This window comes from Camellia sinensis, chromosome 8 (genome assembly GCF_055761805.1).
Source record: "Camellia sinensis isolate YWXY chromosome 8, ASM5576180v1, whole genome shotgun sequence".
Classification (NCBI taxonomy): Eukaryota; Viridiplantae; Streptophyta; class Magnoliopsida; order Ericales; family Theaceae; genus Camellia; species Camellia sinensis.
The window spans coordinates 166,173,486-166,188,832 of NC_138968.1; the positions used below are offsets into that span (position 1 = coordinate 166,173,486).

The 15,347-nt window shown below is 32.6% G+C and overlaps 1 protein-coding gene across 3 annotated transcripts; it reads left to right on the top strand.

Annotated features, from left to right (window-relative positions):
- Nucleotides 1–3,703: 3,703 nt before the first annotated feature.
- Nucleotides 3,704–5,832, top strand: LOC114310824 (putative amino acid permease 7). Of its 3 annotated transcripts, none has more exons than XM_028256909.2 (4): nt 3,704–4,025; nt 4,130–4,212; nt 4,353–4,580; nt 5,331–5,832. In XM_028256909.2, exons 1-4 carry the CDS (start codon nt 3,989–3,991, stop codon nt 5,367–5,369), a joined length of 387 nt encoding a protein of 128 aa, XP_028112710.1. In that variant the 5' UTR covers nt 3,704–3,988; the 3' UTR covers nt 5,370–5,832. The 3 variants fall into 3 exon arrangements, 1 of the variants encoding a protein (XP_028112710.1); XR_003646295.2 differs by having other exon boundaries at nt 3,722–4,025; nt 4,319–4,580; XR_003646294.2 differs by having other exon boundaries at nt 3,723–4,212; nt 4,319–4,580.
- The last annotated feature ends 9,515 nt before the right edge of the window (nt 5,833–15,347 follow it).

Consider the following 15,347-nt stretch of genomic DNA (forward strand, 5'->3'; position numbering starts at 1 on the left):
ATGCCTGTGGGTGGAGGTTGGGTTATTTGAATTGGAACAATTCATCAACTGTGAGTTTTAAGCCCACTAGATAGTGGCAAAACCATCTTTTTCTTAAGCCCACCCGAGGGTGGCAAAATCTGCATTTTAAGCCTACTTGCGAGTAGTAAACCATCTTTCAAAAACAAACATAAAATGTTTTGTTCCAATTCAGGCGACCCAATCTATACTTGTATGCTGTGCGCATCACATAGTAATCTAGGCTAATAACCGGAATAAGAACACATAAAGTTTTCAAAAATAGATACCATGGTTAGTAGAGGCCGATCTTTGATCGGGCGAGCGGGGGTGCTCACAAAGTGACCTTCCCCAATTGTACCCAAGTTCCCGAGCCGAGGCAACTTTGGTGATGACGGACACGTGGCCTTAGGCAAACGAGTCAGGGTTTCCTAAATTTTCCCAAAAATAAAATATTTAGGTGGCGACTCTGTATCTGGCAAAGCAGTCCATGTTTGGCACTTCTTTCAAAAAATCTGTTTTCTCAAAACGATTTGCCCGATTTGGACTCTTTGGTTCAGACTTAGAACCGTGACAATTTTAGAGTCCTGAGCTGTAGTGACCCCAAATGAACAGAACGGGAGCTCACCATCCCAGGGCGTTCGGGGACGTCTACACACACACTCCAAAATGAGTAATGACCACAGAAAGTACACACATATTAACATGTAATGGATATTCTTATCAATTCCAATATGCACCAAGGACCACTCAAAAATTTCAAGCTTGCAAAACCATACTAAGAAAATCTTTTTGGATTTTTTTTTTAAGCAAAGTAATACAGAAAACGAACAGGCACACATTAAATGACCAAAAAAAAACACACAGAAACCTAAAAACTAAAAAGAATAAACAAATTAGCACAAGTCAAGTTTTCTCACCCAAACCACTTTAGTATGAACAAAGTTATGAGAATTGCGGTTCTTGGATGGTGTCTTAACGTTGTGGTTCCTTTCCCTTGCAATGGGAAGTCGTCTCGACTTGGTTTCCAACTTCCTATTTTTAGGTCTAGGCAAATACACTCTCCCATGCAACTTATAACAATAAGGGCGAATATGACCATGCATACCACAATGATGACCAATAAAAACAGGGTGTACCTTCTTTTCTTTTACCTTACCAACTCTAGGAAGTTTGAGAAGTCCATCTTTATGTTGAATTTTTTTGTTCTCCCTTTCCTTGAGTTCTTGTATCATGAGATGTAGAAGCACTCTGTTTTTGCTCTTTCTTACCACCAAAGCCAATGCCACTCTTGTCAGAACAAATTTGTTGAGACCTAATGATATTGTCCAAAGTCTTTGATCCTCTGTTCCAAAGACTAATGGTAGCCATAGCACACTTAAGTTCTTCTTCTTTCTTGATCATTAGTTCTTTCAAAGCAACTTGAGACATCTCAAGAGTTTCAATCTTTTCATCATATGTTGCATAGATTTGCTGTAGCTCATTCCTCCATGTCTCATAAGTCAAGAGTTTTGCACAAAGAGCTTGTCGATCATTAGAAATCTTAAAGGCATCATTTCTAGCCTCGGAAATCTCTTTCTTTAATTTGACATTCTCACTTTCACATGCTTTGAGTTTCGTAGTGAGTTTGTCATTCAATTTGGATAAGTTAAGAGATTCCTTATACAACTTTTCATAAGCTTGCTCAGGCTCTTCATCATCACTCTTCAAGGATTCATCATCAGTGGCATTCTCAACTGACCTCTTCGGATACTCTATTCGTCCTTCAGTTTCGGAAGCCGCCATGAAAGCAAGAAATTGTTTATGTCCCTCTTCAACTTGATCTTCATTGTCACTTTCATCTTCATCAGATTCCGATTCATTATCCCAAGTGATAGCGAGGGCTTTCTTCTTCCTCAAACGAGTGGGGCATTCTAAAGCAAAGTGGCCAAACCCTTGGCATTCATAGCATTGGACTCTTTCAGAGTTCCCTTGTATCTTTCCTTTCTCCTTCTTGGCTATAGAATTAATTTTGAGTTTATCTTTGCCTTTAGATTTATGGGTATGAGTAGATTCCAAAAGATTAGGATTCTTTTTCAAAAAAGATTTTTTAAATTGTTTAACAAAAGCAGCCGTAATCTTGGAATCTATCTCACAATCCTCATCAGAATTCTCTCCAACTCTATGAGCACTACTAAAAGCAATAGAATCTTTTTGTTTCTTTTTGAAATTCCTATGTGCCTCATAAGTTTGGAGATTTCCAACCAAGTGATCCAACTTAAGGTTGTCAACATCTTAAGCCTCCTCAATAGCCGTAACTTTTGGATAGAACCGATCGGGCAAGGATCTCAAAATTTTTCCCACAACTTTGGATTCTGGTATTTTTTCACCTAAATTGAAGCTGGAATTAACAATGTCACTCAACTTTGCATAAAATTCATCAAAGTTCTCACCATCTTTCATTAAAAGGTTTTCGAAACTAGACGTGAGCCTTTGAAGTTTTGAGCGTTTAACAGAATGAGTGCCCTCGTGTATAGTTTGTAAGATATCCCAAGCCTCTTTTGTGACTTCACAATTGCAAATACGACTAAACTCTTCAAGTGTGACAGCGCAAAAAAGTGAATTGATAGCGTTACTATTCAGCTACTATTTTGGTAATCAATTGTGTCCCACTTATCAATTGGTTTGGGAAAAGTTACTCCATCAACGGTAATTGTTGGTTCAGTCCACCCATACATGACAGATTGCCAAAAATTTTTCATCAATAGATTTTAAAAACGATCTCATCCAAACTTTCCAAAAAGAATAATTGGATCCGTCAAGTAGGGGTGGTCGAACCATAGAATTTCCCTCACGAATTGTATCCATTATCACAAATCAAACAAGATCTCGCTCTAATAGATTTGTAAAACAAAAAAAAAATAGAGCGACCCGCTTTGATACCAATTGAAAAATCTAAAAATCCACTAGATATTGATTTGTGATTATGTATCAATTTAAAGCAATAAAACAATCCCAATCAAACAATCAAGACAAATCGACACAACGATTTTAACGTGGAAAAACCACAATTGGAGCACCTCTAATTGCGATTAAAAACCACGAGCAACAGCCACAAAACAATCCACTAAAAAGATATAAAGGAATTACACAGGTATACTCTCAATTACCTAACGAATCCACGCCTGAATTGAACCAACTCCTGTGTGCCTCTTCCAACCTCGTCTTCACCTCGGAATTGTCTTGACGATGAGCCACTCTAGAATCCACCATAGCTTCAGGCTCGAATTCTTCAAAATCCACTGAAGAACAACTCTCTCTTTTGTGTAGAATAAACAAATAATCCTTTGATGTATACTCTTTAAACCATGAGTTGAATACTCAATCAAAACATCAAAGAAAACTAGCAAAATATCCTCAGATGTAAACCTTAATATCCAAGAAGAAGATCTGGAGCAGTAATCCTAGTTTTGGACTACAACAAATACTTATAGAAATCTGGGACTGCGAAGCTCACTCGAGCGAAGACTCTCTCGCTCGAGCGAGGAACCAAAAACGCGTGTTTTCCATAAGTGGCTTCGCTCGAGTCACGCATCCTTCGCTCGAGCGAGCAAAGGTGAACAGGCAACTTTGAATGTAATTTTGCATTTTGCTTCGGGGGCGCTGCCCCTCGACCCCGCTGTGGCATTGCCCCGGACCCGCCAAGGGGCACTGCCCCCTGGACCCCCGCGAGCTGACCGGGTAGCTCGATCCCCGTCATAATCAACGAAGTGGCAATCTTGAAAGAATTAACATCACAAACTTCTCTGCACAGCACAATTCGGGTTGGATTCGCATCTAACAAACTCATAGCCTCACTGAAATAAAAGTGGGAAAACAAGTACAACTGAAAGGAGTTTTGTCAAACGGGATTGCCAAGAATAAAAACCTAACACAATTTGTTTCAACTTTTAAGCAAGACAGGCATTGAAAGAAAAAATTTGTGTTGTTGTGTGGATTTATTTATCAATCTATGAGGAAACAGAAAAGCCTCCGGGTGATCCATCTAAGTATGTATTCCTTCATTGCTTTTGCATTTAGATTTTATAAAATGTAATTGCAGGAGATGGAAAGATTAAAGAGGACATTTATGGGGTGTCTAAAACTACTGTAGTTGAAAAAGTATGGGTTGTTGCTCAAGCAATCGGAGACATCGCTTTTGCTTTCACATACAACATTATTCTTTTGGAGATAGAGGTGTGACAATTGTCCTACTACTAAAAATATCACACATTTTACTACAACCTTCCATTTTTTTTTTCTTCAGATGTTAAATGTAAAGAGTTTTAATATAATTTTGAAGCTAAAAAAGTAAACCACAAACTTTCGAGATGAAGGACACCCTGAAGTCGCCACCACCAGAAAATCAGACCATGAAGAAGGCCTCTACAGCAGCTATTCTTCTTACTACCACCCTCTATCTTTGCTGTGCTTGTTTCGGGTATGCAGCCTTCGGCGACCAAACACCGGGAAATCTGTTGACTGGCTTTGGATTCTATGAACCGTATTGGCTTGTTGACTTTGCTAACGCATGTGTCGTTCTTCATCTCATTGGAGGATATCAGGTGCTCCTTAATTCATGAAATTACATATGACATATTTGTGCTGCAATTGAGGTTTAATCATAGATATGCATATGCTCCAACTGTACTTGAATTTAATGTACATCTTTTATACGAATTTCAGTGAACGAATTTACATTGCTACTATAACTTGTTAGGAATTCACAGTGATTTTAAACCTCCTTTCAGTCATTTCTTCAGTTGAAAAAAAAAAAAAAAAAAAAAAAAAAACTGAAAGTATCCCTACATATACATCAATTTCTATCATATCATACGGTTGTTCCTAAATTTATATTCTAAACAAAAAAACAAATTTTTTTCATTGTCTTTACAGTGTCTACATGCTAACATTTTGAAAATTGTTATGCCCCCAATCTTTTGACCTCGATCACCATTCAGTAGACATACAAATGAAATTCTTATGCTCTCACATATACACATACCCAGTTATGGCTAGTCGCCAAATTTTAACTCTAGTCTTAACTTAAAACCAACTAAAAACATAACTATCTGCTTGGAACTAAAAACAAATCAGCTATATATCCTTTAAATTTATATGCAAAGTGTCTTTAGACTAACTTAAAAATGATTAGCGTGCTTAATGCTTGTATAAACTAAAGTCAACCAGTACAGCACAAACTGGATTTTGTGGATGCTTATGGTTAAATTCTAAATTCAGGATTCTTTATTTTATCCTTAATGTTCTTGCTGGTAAGTATATACTACCTCTCTTTAATATTTTTCATTTGGTAGGTGTACAGTCAGCCATTATTTGCTGAAGCAGAAAGATAGATAACAAAGAAACTCCCCGACAATGAATTTGTCAACAATGTTTACACCATCAAGCTCCCAATGCTGCCGGTTTTCAAATTGAATCTTCTCTGGCTATGCTTTAGAACTACATACGTTGCATCTACCACAGGAATTGCCTTACTGTTTCCTTACTTCAACGATGTTTTAGGAGTACTGGGTGCTTTGAACTTTTGGCCTTTGGCTATATACTTCCCTGCGGAGATGTACCTCAGGCAAAGAAATATAAAAGCTTGGACAAGAATGTGGGTTGTGTTTCAGGCTTTTAGAGCAGTTTGCTTGGTTGTGCCCATTGTAGCCTCTGTTGGGTCCATGGAGGGGCTTATAACTACCAAATTGAGCTGAGAAATGTCTTGGCTGCCAGGATTAGAATAAAGGTTTTGTAGTGAATTTGATGAAGCAAAGCCAGTCAGGCAGTTACTAGTTCATGTAGAACAATTTTTTTGACAAGTCTGTTAATTTTATTGGAAGATCTCTGTTGACGTCTCTGCTTTCGGCTACATGCAGAATGTCTTGGATAAGCTGCACAACAAAAAAAAAAAACTTTAAACTGCAATTATATTAGGATACAACAATTTGTATTTATTTTTAGTTTTTATGGGTGAAAGTCTATTGTTAATTATTAGATTAATTTCTATGGAGATTATTATATGTTGGGATACAAAATAGTAGAGGTGTAAAATTGGCAAAATTGATAAATCGAACTTGTTGAAATGATATGTTTTTATTTTATTTTATTTTATTTTTATGAACAGTTAGGTTATGATTTAAAAAAAAATTAAGAATCATTGATTATGATTTTATTTAAAACTATTTTTTTTCTTGATTATGATTTGAGATTAAGACTTTATTAAGATTACTTTTTTTTATTAGTTATCCATGAATCTATCTAAACTATTATATAACGACTGTAACCAAGTTTTATTTATTTATTTATTTATTTTTATAGTTTTTAAGACTACTAAGAGACCCTTTTTTTTTTTTTTTTTCCCTCATAGAAAAACATATATTACACATCTGATAATAAGTCATCAGTTGATGAGACTTATTCATTTTTTATTTTATTTATTTGTTTTATGTTTAAAATGCACAAACAAGACTTGTTGTGATACAAAATTAATTAATTAATTATTTTATTTGTTTATTTTTCTTTTTGAAGAATCTGCCAATTGTATAGATTTCATAACACACCTAGTTTGAGAATTGTCTATTCTCATATTTTAGTTGGTTTTTTTTTTTGATTTTTTTTATAAAAAAACAATATATAAAAAAAGTAAAGAAAGTGATATGATAATTTGTAGTGAGTTTTTAATTTTTTGACTAAAAAAATATGATCCCCAAATGGTATCTGCACAACCACCGGCACAAATAAAAAGCTACAAGTCATTAGATTTTAGATCCATTAACATCCAAGCATTTCTTGCATTTTTTTTCCGAGTGCTAATGCAAAAATTGTATTTACACATCGTGAGTATTAAATTTTAAAATAACAAAATTCAAAACTTTAAACAATAGTTTGTCTCTAGAAAATATAAATATCGATTTTTTTTTTTTGAAAAATTACGAAAGAAAACAAACTCTAGAATTTGAGTTATATAACAAAATAAATCCTGAATTTTTAATTTTATGAATTTAACTCTAATATTTTGATTTATTTTTAATTTAAATTAGCTGTTTATTTTTGTTAGATAAAACTATAAGAAAAAGATATATTTTAGTTACTAAACTAAGGGGCATTTATTCATAAATTCATATTCACCTACTTATGTTCTATTTAATTCAAATTATTTTCTTATATTTCAATAAGTCTTATGGATGACATAGTTACCAAAATATCCATAATAATAAGCGCAAATTAATATTCACATTAACAATGCGAATGTTTCATGATATGAATATTCATATTAATAGTGTGAATATTCATATTATCAATCTGGGTACCAATCTAATTGGGATCATGCTGTGTTACTGTGATGCTCTCTGTGCTCCTCTCTCATTTATTGACGTAAAACCATAGTTATGTATGTCGATTTCATCAATAAAGGTTTTTGCTAATAAAAAAAAAATATTCACATTATCAATGTGAACATTCACACTATTAAATTTAATTAATGTGAATGTTTACATCATGAAATATTTAAAATAGTCCAAAATAGTGCATACTAAGTTGTTAAGAGTTCAACAAATATTTATACGGATAAATTGTTCATAAAATTCATTAAATATGAGAATTAAGATTTGGTGGATCCAATATCTAAAATAACAGGACTTATTGAAATAAGGATATCTTATAGATTAATTATGATACAAGTACTTGAAAAAGAATTTTCTAATAAATTGTGCAATTTTTTTTTTTCAAATACTAATTTTCATTAAGTTCAGTAACTAAAATATAACAACTTTTTCAATAATTTTACTTAATGAAAATATGCGAATGACATAGATTAAAAATACATTAAAAAATTAAAATTGAAAAACTTGAAGACTCATTTTTTTTTTTTCTTTTTTTCTTCTGAAATTAAGATGTAAATTAGGATTTGTTAGAATGCTCCAACCCAATTCTTCTTGAAAATAAACTTTCTTAACTAGCATAATCACCTATGTTATGCACGGGTATAAATAAATAATCAAAAATTAATTTTTACAATTAAATAATAATCTAAAAATTTTATCTACAATATTTAGTAAAAATTATTTAGAATTAATTAAATTTTATTCATTTTTATCATAGTTACATATAAGAGAATTTTTTTTAATTCTTATATCACAAATATATGCAATAATTTAAGTGGTAAAAATTAAAAAATAAATCACAAAAATTATATTTATGATAAAATATAAATACATTTCGTCCTATGAGTTTCGTAAATTTAATTTATCATATGATAGTGGTAAATTACATTTGTCAATATAGTAATTTTTTCATGTTTTGTGAAATCTAAAAATTATAATTTGTCTTATGTTATAAGATTTATGTAAAAATAAATTAGGATTCACTTGTAATATTAAATTTGGGTTCAACATTAGATTTACGCCAACTTGTCCTTCACCAAATCATTAAAAATTGTCTTGTTCTGTTCCCAACTTATATGAATCATTTGATCTATCTATTTATTAAATTAGTAAATAAATATTTGTGAATATTTTTTTATAATAAAAATAAGAAATATGGACTTATTTTATGCATACTTATTAAAAAGTTTGAACTATAGTTTTAAAAAAAAAAACTATATATTTATGTTTAAAACATTTAAATGAATAGTTATATATATTTATGTATAAAAAAATTATTTAAGATAAAGTCACCCTAAATTGTAGGTCATATTTTAGTCATAATAAATTTAAATTATATCATAGTTTATCAGTTCCTAACTGATATGAGCTAATTTAAGGGTTCTAATATTGGATTAAATACTAAAAAGTAGCCAAGAAAATTTAGTTCAAGTCGATTTTTTTGCCAATAATTCTTGATTTAAGCCTAGTCCTTAGAGAATCGTCTGATTCATGTCCAATCCATGAGTTAGTAAACCTACCTATTTATTTAATTTTTAATTAGTAAATATATTTTAAAAAAATATAACAAAAATAGGAAATATGTACATATTTGTTTCGAACCTGGAAAGCATCAAACGTATCAGATTTTTCCTTTAAAAAATTTACCCATGAAAAGCGAGTAAAATCATCAACAGTTAAAAAAATGTATCTTTTACCTCCGATACTTTCAGTGCGAGTAGGACCCATTAAATCCATGTGAACCAATTCGAGAGGACGTTTGGTTGTAAAGCTGTTCACCTTTTGATGCGGGGCACGGGTTTGCTTTCCAAGTTGACATGGTCCACACACATGGCTCAAATTCTTACCCAGTTTAGGTATTCCCCTCACAAGCTCTTTGTTGGCTATCTTAGTTAGGTCATTGAAGTTCATGTGACCTAATCTTTGATGCCACAGGTCAATGTTACTAATGATGGCAGAGTGACAAGTGAGATCATTAGTAGTAACAATCCCATAGCAGTTATCAGATGTGCGAACCCCATGTAAGACAGTATTTCCCTTTTATCCAAAATTTCACATTTATTTTTTGAAAACAATACTTCATGATGGGAATCATACATTTGACTAATGCTTAAAAGATTTGCTTTAAGACCATCAACTAGTAGAACATTATTTAGCTTGGGAAGACCAGCAACACTTATAGAGCCCTTACCAATGACTCTCGAAGTGCCGCCATCTCCAAAGGTAACAATTCCTCCTTCATATTTTTCAAGGGAGGTGAAGTAGGATTTGTTACCAGACATATGACGAGAACACCCACTATCAAGATACCACATGTGTGAATCACGTGCTTTTAGAGCAGTGTGAACAACTAAACAAGTCAAATCATCTTTTCTCACCCAAATCTTTTTAGTCTTGGTATTCCGCCTAGACATGTAAGGTTGTCTCCTAGCCCAAAAAGTATTAGAATTTCTACTCTTTTGAGACACCTTACCAAACAATTCATAGCAATAAGGACGAATGTGGCCATACCTACCACAGTGATGACAAATAAAAACCGGTTTTACCTCCTTTTTGTTGATCTTACCAGCTTTTGGTGGACGAAGAGAGAGATCAGCCTGGTCTACCTTCAATTTTCCCTTTGCTTGAGTCTTCTTGTCATGTGAAGTAGAGGCCTGTCCCTTGTGAGCTGTTGCACCATAGCCTAACCCGCTTTTGTCGCAACCCATTTGTTGAGACCCGAGGATGTCTTCTAAAGATTTGGAACCTTTGTTCCACATGGCAATAGTGGCTCTAGCAAGACGAAGCTCTTCATCCTTTTGACAGACTATCTCTTCCAATCTGGCTTGTGACAACTCAAGACTTGCAAGCTTTTCTTCATATGTGGAATACACCTTCAGAAGTTCATTCCTTTCAGTTTCACAGGATAGTAGTTTTCCACCTAAGTCTTGCCTGTCACTCGAGATCTTGACGATATTCTGTTTTGCTGCTACAAGTTCTCCTTTCAGCCTGACATTCTCACTCTCACATGTTTTGATCTTGAGAAAGAGTTTGTCGTTGGTTTTGGACAAATTTAGAGATTCCTCGTATAGCTTTTCGTAAGCTTGTTGTAGTTCATCGCCATTGATCTCATCATTGTCATCAGATGTTTCATCATCCTCTTTTTGCTCTTCATTCTCCTTTGCCTCTTCCAATCTAGCAACTAAGACTGAAAAGTTGCTGGATGGTGGTGAATGTGAATTTCCTCCTTCATGAAATTGGCTCAAAATTTCCCATGCCTCTTTAGCCTTTGTGCAACGAACAACCCGTTGCTGTTCTTCAGTAGAAATTGCTCCACGAATAGTGATCAGGGCTCTCTGATTGCTCGGATTGTCAGCCCTGTCTGTATCTTCTTCAATGGCCTGCCAGCCTTCTGGATCAAAAGCTCTCAGAAAAGCTCTCATTCTGATTTTCCAAAACAGGTAGTTACTCCCGTCAAAGGTGGGAGGAAGATGCAAATTCTGACCACGAGCTAACTCTGCTGGCTCTGGAGGAGGTGGTGTCAAAGTAGACCAAAAAGCCATGAAAGCACTATCCCCGTCTTCTCCAGATTCAGGTTCTTCGGGTTCTTGCTCCGACCCGCTTTCATCATCCCAAGTTACAGTGTAGACTTTCTTTCGATTCTTTTTCGAAGGGCATTCAAGGGCAATGTGACCAAAACCTTGACATTCATAGCACTTGACCCCTTGCCCCTTTACAATCTTCTTTTCAGTTTTTGAAGCAAGTTTTGGTGGAAAAGTTTTGGGTTTGTCATTACTCTTATCTTTTGAAATAGGGGCTCTGAAATTCGGCTTCTTTTTCAAAATTTTTTTAAACTGTTTTGTAAGCATAGCCGTCATCTCAGACTCTAAATCAAATTCAGTCTCCGGAGGTTTTGCAGTCTCATGAGCACTAGTGAAAGCCATATTTTCTTTTTGCTTTTTCTTGGAAATTTGGTGGGCTTCATAAGTCTGCAAGTTTCCAACCAATTGATCGAGCTTGAGGGTATCAACATTCTGAGCCTCCTCAATGGCTGTCACCTTTGGTTGGAACCTCTCGGGAAGGGACCTCAAAATTTTTCCAACAACTTTTGCTTCCGGGATTTTTTCACCGAGAGTGAAACAGGAATTCACGATATTACTGAGTTTTGCATAAAATTCATCGAACGTTTCATCGTCGCGCATAAAAAGGGTTTCAAAGGCGGACGTGAGACGTTGAAGTTTTGCCCTTTTAACAGGTAGTACCTTCGTGAATCGTTTCAAGAATATCCCACGCCTCTTTTGCTATTTCACACGTGCAAATTCGACGGAATTCTTCAGGTGTGACAGAGCAGAAGAGGGAGTTGAGAGCTTTGCTGTTCCAACTCGAATTCTGGTAATCGGTTGTGTCCCATTTATCAAGGGGTTTAGGAATATCAATCCCATCCATGGTGATTGTAGGTTCACTCCACCCAAAGATTACGGAGTGCCAAACTTTCTCATCGATGGATTTTAAAAATGCTCTCATACGAGCTTTCCAATAAGAATAGTTTGTACCGTCAAGTAATGGAGGTCTATGAGTCGAGTTACCTTCACGAATAGAATCCATGATACTAATCACACAAAATCACACTCCTATAGTTTTGAAAAAACAAAGAGTGACCCGCTCTGATACCAATTGAAAATCTAAGTGATTCGTGATTAGATCAAGATTAAAATATCCCAAATCCCAAAAATCCAAAACACACAATCTAAATCAACAAGCACTTACGAAAGTGATTTAGATTGTTTGTTTTGTCAGATTAAATAATAAATCGACACAAACGATTTTTACGTGGAAAAAACCACAATTGGACACCTCCAACTGTGATTAAAAAACCACGGGCGAAACGCCATAAATCAATCCACTACTGAAGTAAAAAGATTACAAAGATATCTTACAAATTACCCAACTTAGTCAATCTGTCTTCGAATCTTCTGTAACTCTTTTTCACGACTTCGTCTCGGAATTGATCAATCTTGAAGTTGATTCCACAACCTCACTCACATATAGAATCAAACACCTTTTGAAACTATATGCTAGAATCTTCGGAATCCACCGAAGAGAACTCTCTCTTGAATTTAAAGAAACCAACTCCTTGATGTATGTATTTTAGATCATGAGTGAAGAACTCTTCTCAAGACATCAAGGAAAACTCACCAAAATCTCTCTACAAGAAGACCTCAGAAAATCTCAAAGTAGATCTCAAAAAGTAATCCTAAAGTTTGGAGAAACCAACTACTTATAGATTTCCGGATTCGGAAGCTCGCTCGAGCGAAGCTTATCTCGCTCGAGCGAGAAGCTTATCTCGCGTGACTTCCATAAGTACCTTCGCTCGAGCCATAAAGTCTTCGCTCGAGCGAGGAATAAACTCTTTCAGGTTTGTCGCAGATGCAGTTCTTCGCTCGAGCCTCCAATGCTTCGCTCGAGCGCACAATGACCTCTTTCAGGTTTGCAGCCAGACGTAGTCCTTCGCTCGAGCGAGACCTTCTTCGCTCGAGCGAGCAACACAAAACAGCACAGAAATTACAACTCGATTACACAAGTTTGTTCGTGGAATTGACAAGACTTAGGGACCTAACACATGAGTTAGTAAACCTACCTATTTATTTAATTTTTAATTAGTAAATATATTTTAAAAAAATATAACAAAAATAGGAAATATGTACATATTTGTTTCGTATATTTATTAACAATTTCAAAATTAATTAAGAAATTATGTACTTATTTTTAAAAGGATAAATTATATTGGAAATCCCTATATTTTAACTCTTGTGTTATTTTTGTTCTTGCAATTTTAATTTGCTCAATTTTGACCCTAAGTTTATAATTTTGTCTTAATTTGGTCCAATTGTTATAATTACTAGTTTTTTTTTTTTTTTTTGTTATTGAAAATACATACATGAGTAGCATCTGTTATACTTTTGTATACAAAACTATAAACTTGTTCAACTTAATATGTTAATCTCAACCAACTCAATAACTATTTTCTTTTAAAAATCTTAACTGGTATTATCAATTGGACCAAATTAATGCAAAATCTAAAATTAGGAGTAAAAACAAAATTAATTGAAATTACAGAGACCAAATTGACACAAGAGACAAAATGCGGGGACTATTGATATAATTTACCCTTCTTAAAATATAAGATATATTTATATCTGAAAAACTATTTAAGACCAGATCAGGTTAAAATCTGAATAAAAAATTAATGACTTATTCAAAATATTTAATAATTATAAATTCAAATTTGATCAATTTTTCATTTAAATTTTTTCATAGAATTAGGTTGTTTAATAATTTGAATTTATAGTTTCAATTTTTCCTTGTATTTTTTTAAAAATATTTTTAAATTATATATAATTATAATTTCTTTTGAAATTTCCTTTTCAATCTCAAATTAGTTATAACTTGAATTTGATTAAAATTTATTTTTGACTTCTCATCTACAAAAATTAACAATAAACATAAATTAATTTTTTGAACATTGTAAAAAGGTAAATAAAGAAATATATTATCAATAATAATAATAACAAAACATATTTTTATTTATCATGTGACGTCTCACTACTGCATTGATAACAGACATTAATAATAAAATTCATTACGATAATACAATAATAATATATCAAATGATAAGTAACATATGATCACAATAATTTTTTATAGTTATACAAAATATCCAAAATTATATATAAAAATAATATATGATCCATATTTAATTTTTATATGGTAAAATTCACACTTAATCTTAACCACATATTAATTTTCTAAATCAATTCATCACCCAAACTATCTACTATTCTTTTAACATTCACATTTTTAAAATCCATTCAAGCAATGCTCTGACTGAGCTCATCATCACCCTTGTTGTTGCCATGCTCACTATCTCCACTAATCATTATGCAATTCCAGCTTACTTTTTTTATCTTTGTAAATATAAAAAGGCAATGTTGTAAAAATAAAAAGGTACCGTTAAAGTTTTAAAGAGTTAAAAATGAAAAATAAAAAAATACGTGATTTTAGGTTTTTTTTTATTCCATATATGGGTGTTAATTTTTTTTTTTAAATCCACAAATTATGGAATAGTATTCATTATTTAAAATTTTATTTATTAATGGGTAAGCCAATTAAATGTTTTAAATTTTTAACAAATAAAAGATTTGAAAATTTTGTTTAAGAAATTTAAAAAATGGCCAAATCATAAAGAACAATATAAGGCGCCTTATTCTTTTTTTTTAAAAAAAAAAAACCTCATAACTATATTATATTTATTATAACAAAAGAAATAATAACAACAATATAAAAAATACACAAACATCCAAAAAAAAAAAAAAAAAAAACTTCACATCAACTCCCAAAACAAAGATAATTAACGGATATATATATATATATATATATATTATCAATTTAGTTGGAAAAAAAATACTCACATGCAAATATAAATTTACAAAAATAAAAATAAAAAATTCACAAACAAATAAACTTGAAATAAGTTTGCATTATTGGTAAAGAGAGAGAATAACCATTGAATCATTATATTTGGGGAGGAGTTGGCCGGACTGAAAAAAGGATCAAATATTGAATATTTTTATAGAGAGAATTGTATTTGAATTTTTAAAATTTTAGATTTATATTATTTTCGAAAAAGGTAAGAGTAGAATGAAGGTGGCTTACCGTATTATTTTGAATTTTGAAATTCAAAATTACAGACTTTATTTTTTTTATTTTAATTTTTTTGATTAACATTATTTTTAAAAAGAGTGAGGGTGACTTATCATATTGTTTTGAATTTTTAAAATTCAAAATTATAAATAATTATTTTTTTTTTTGTTTTTAGATTTTTGATTTGAAGAACTGACCAATAAATTTTTTTAATTCTTTAAAAATTAATAAATTAACCAAATTAATTTGAGAGTTTAGAACTTTCGC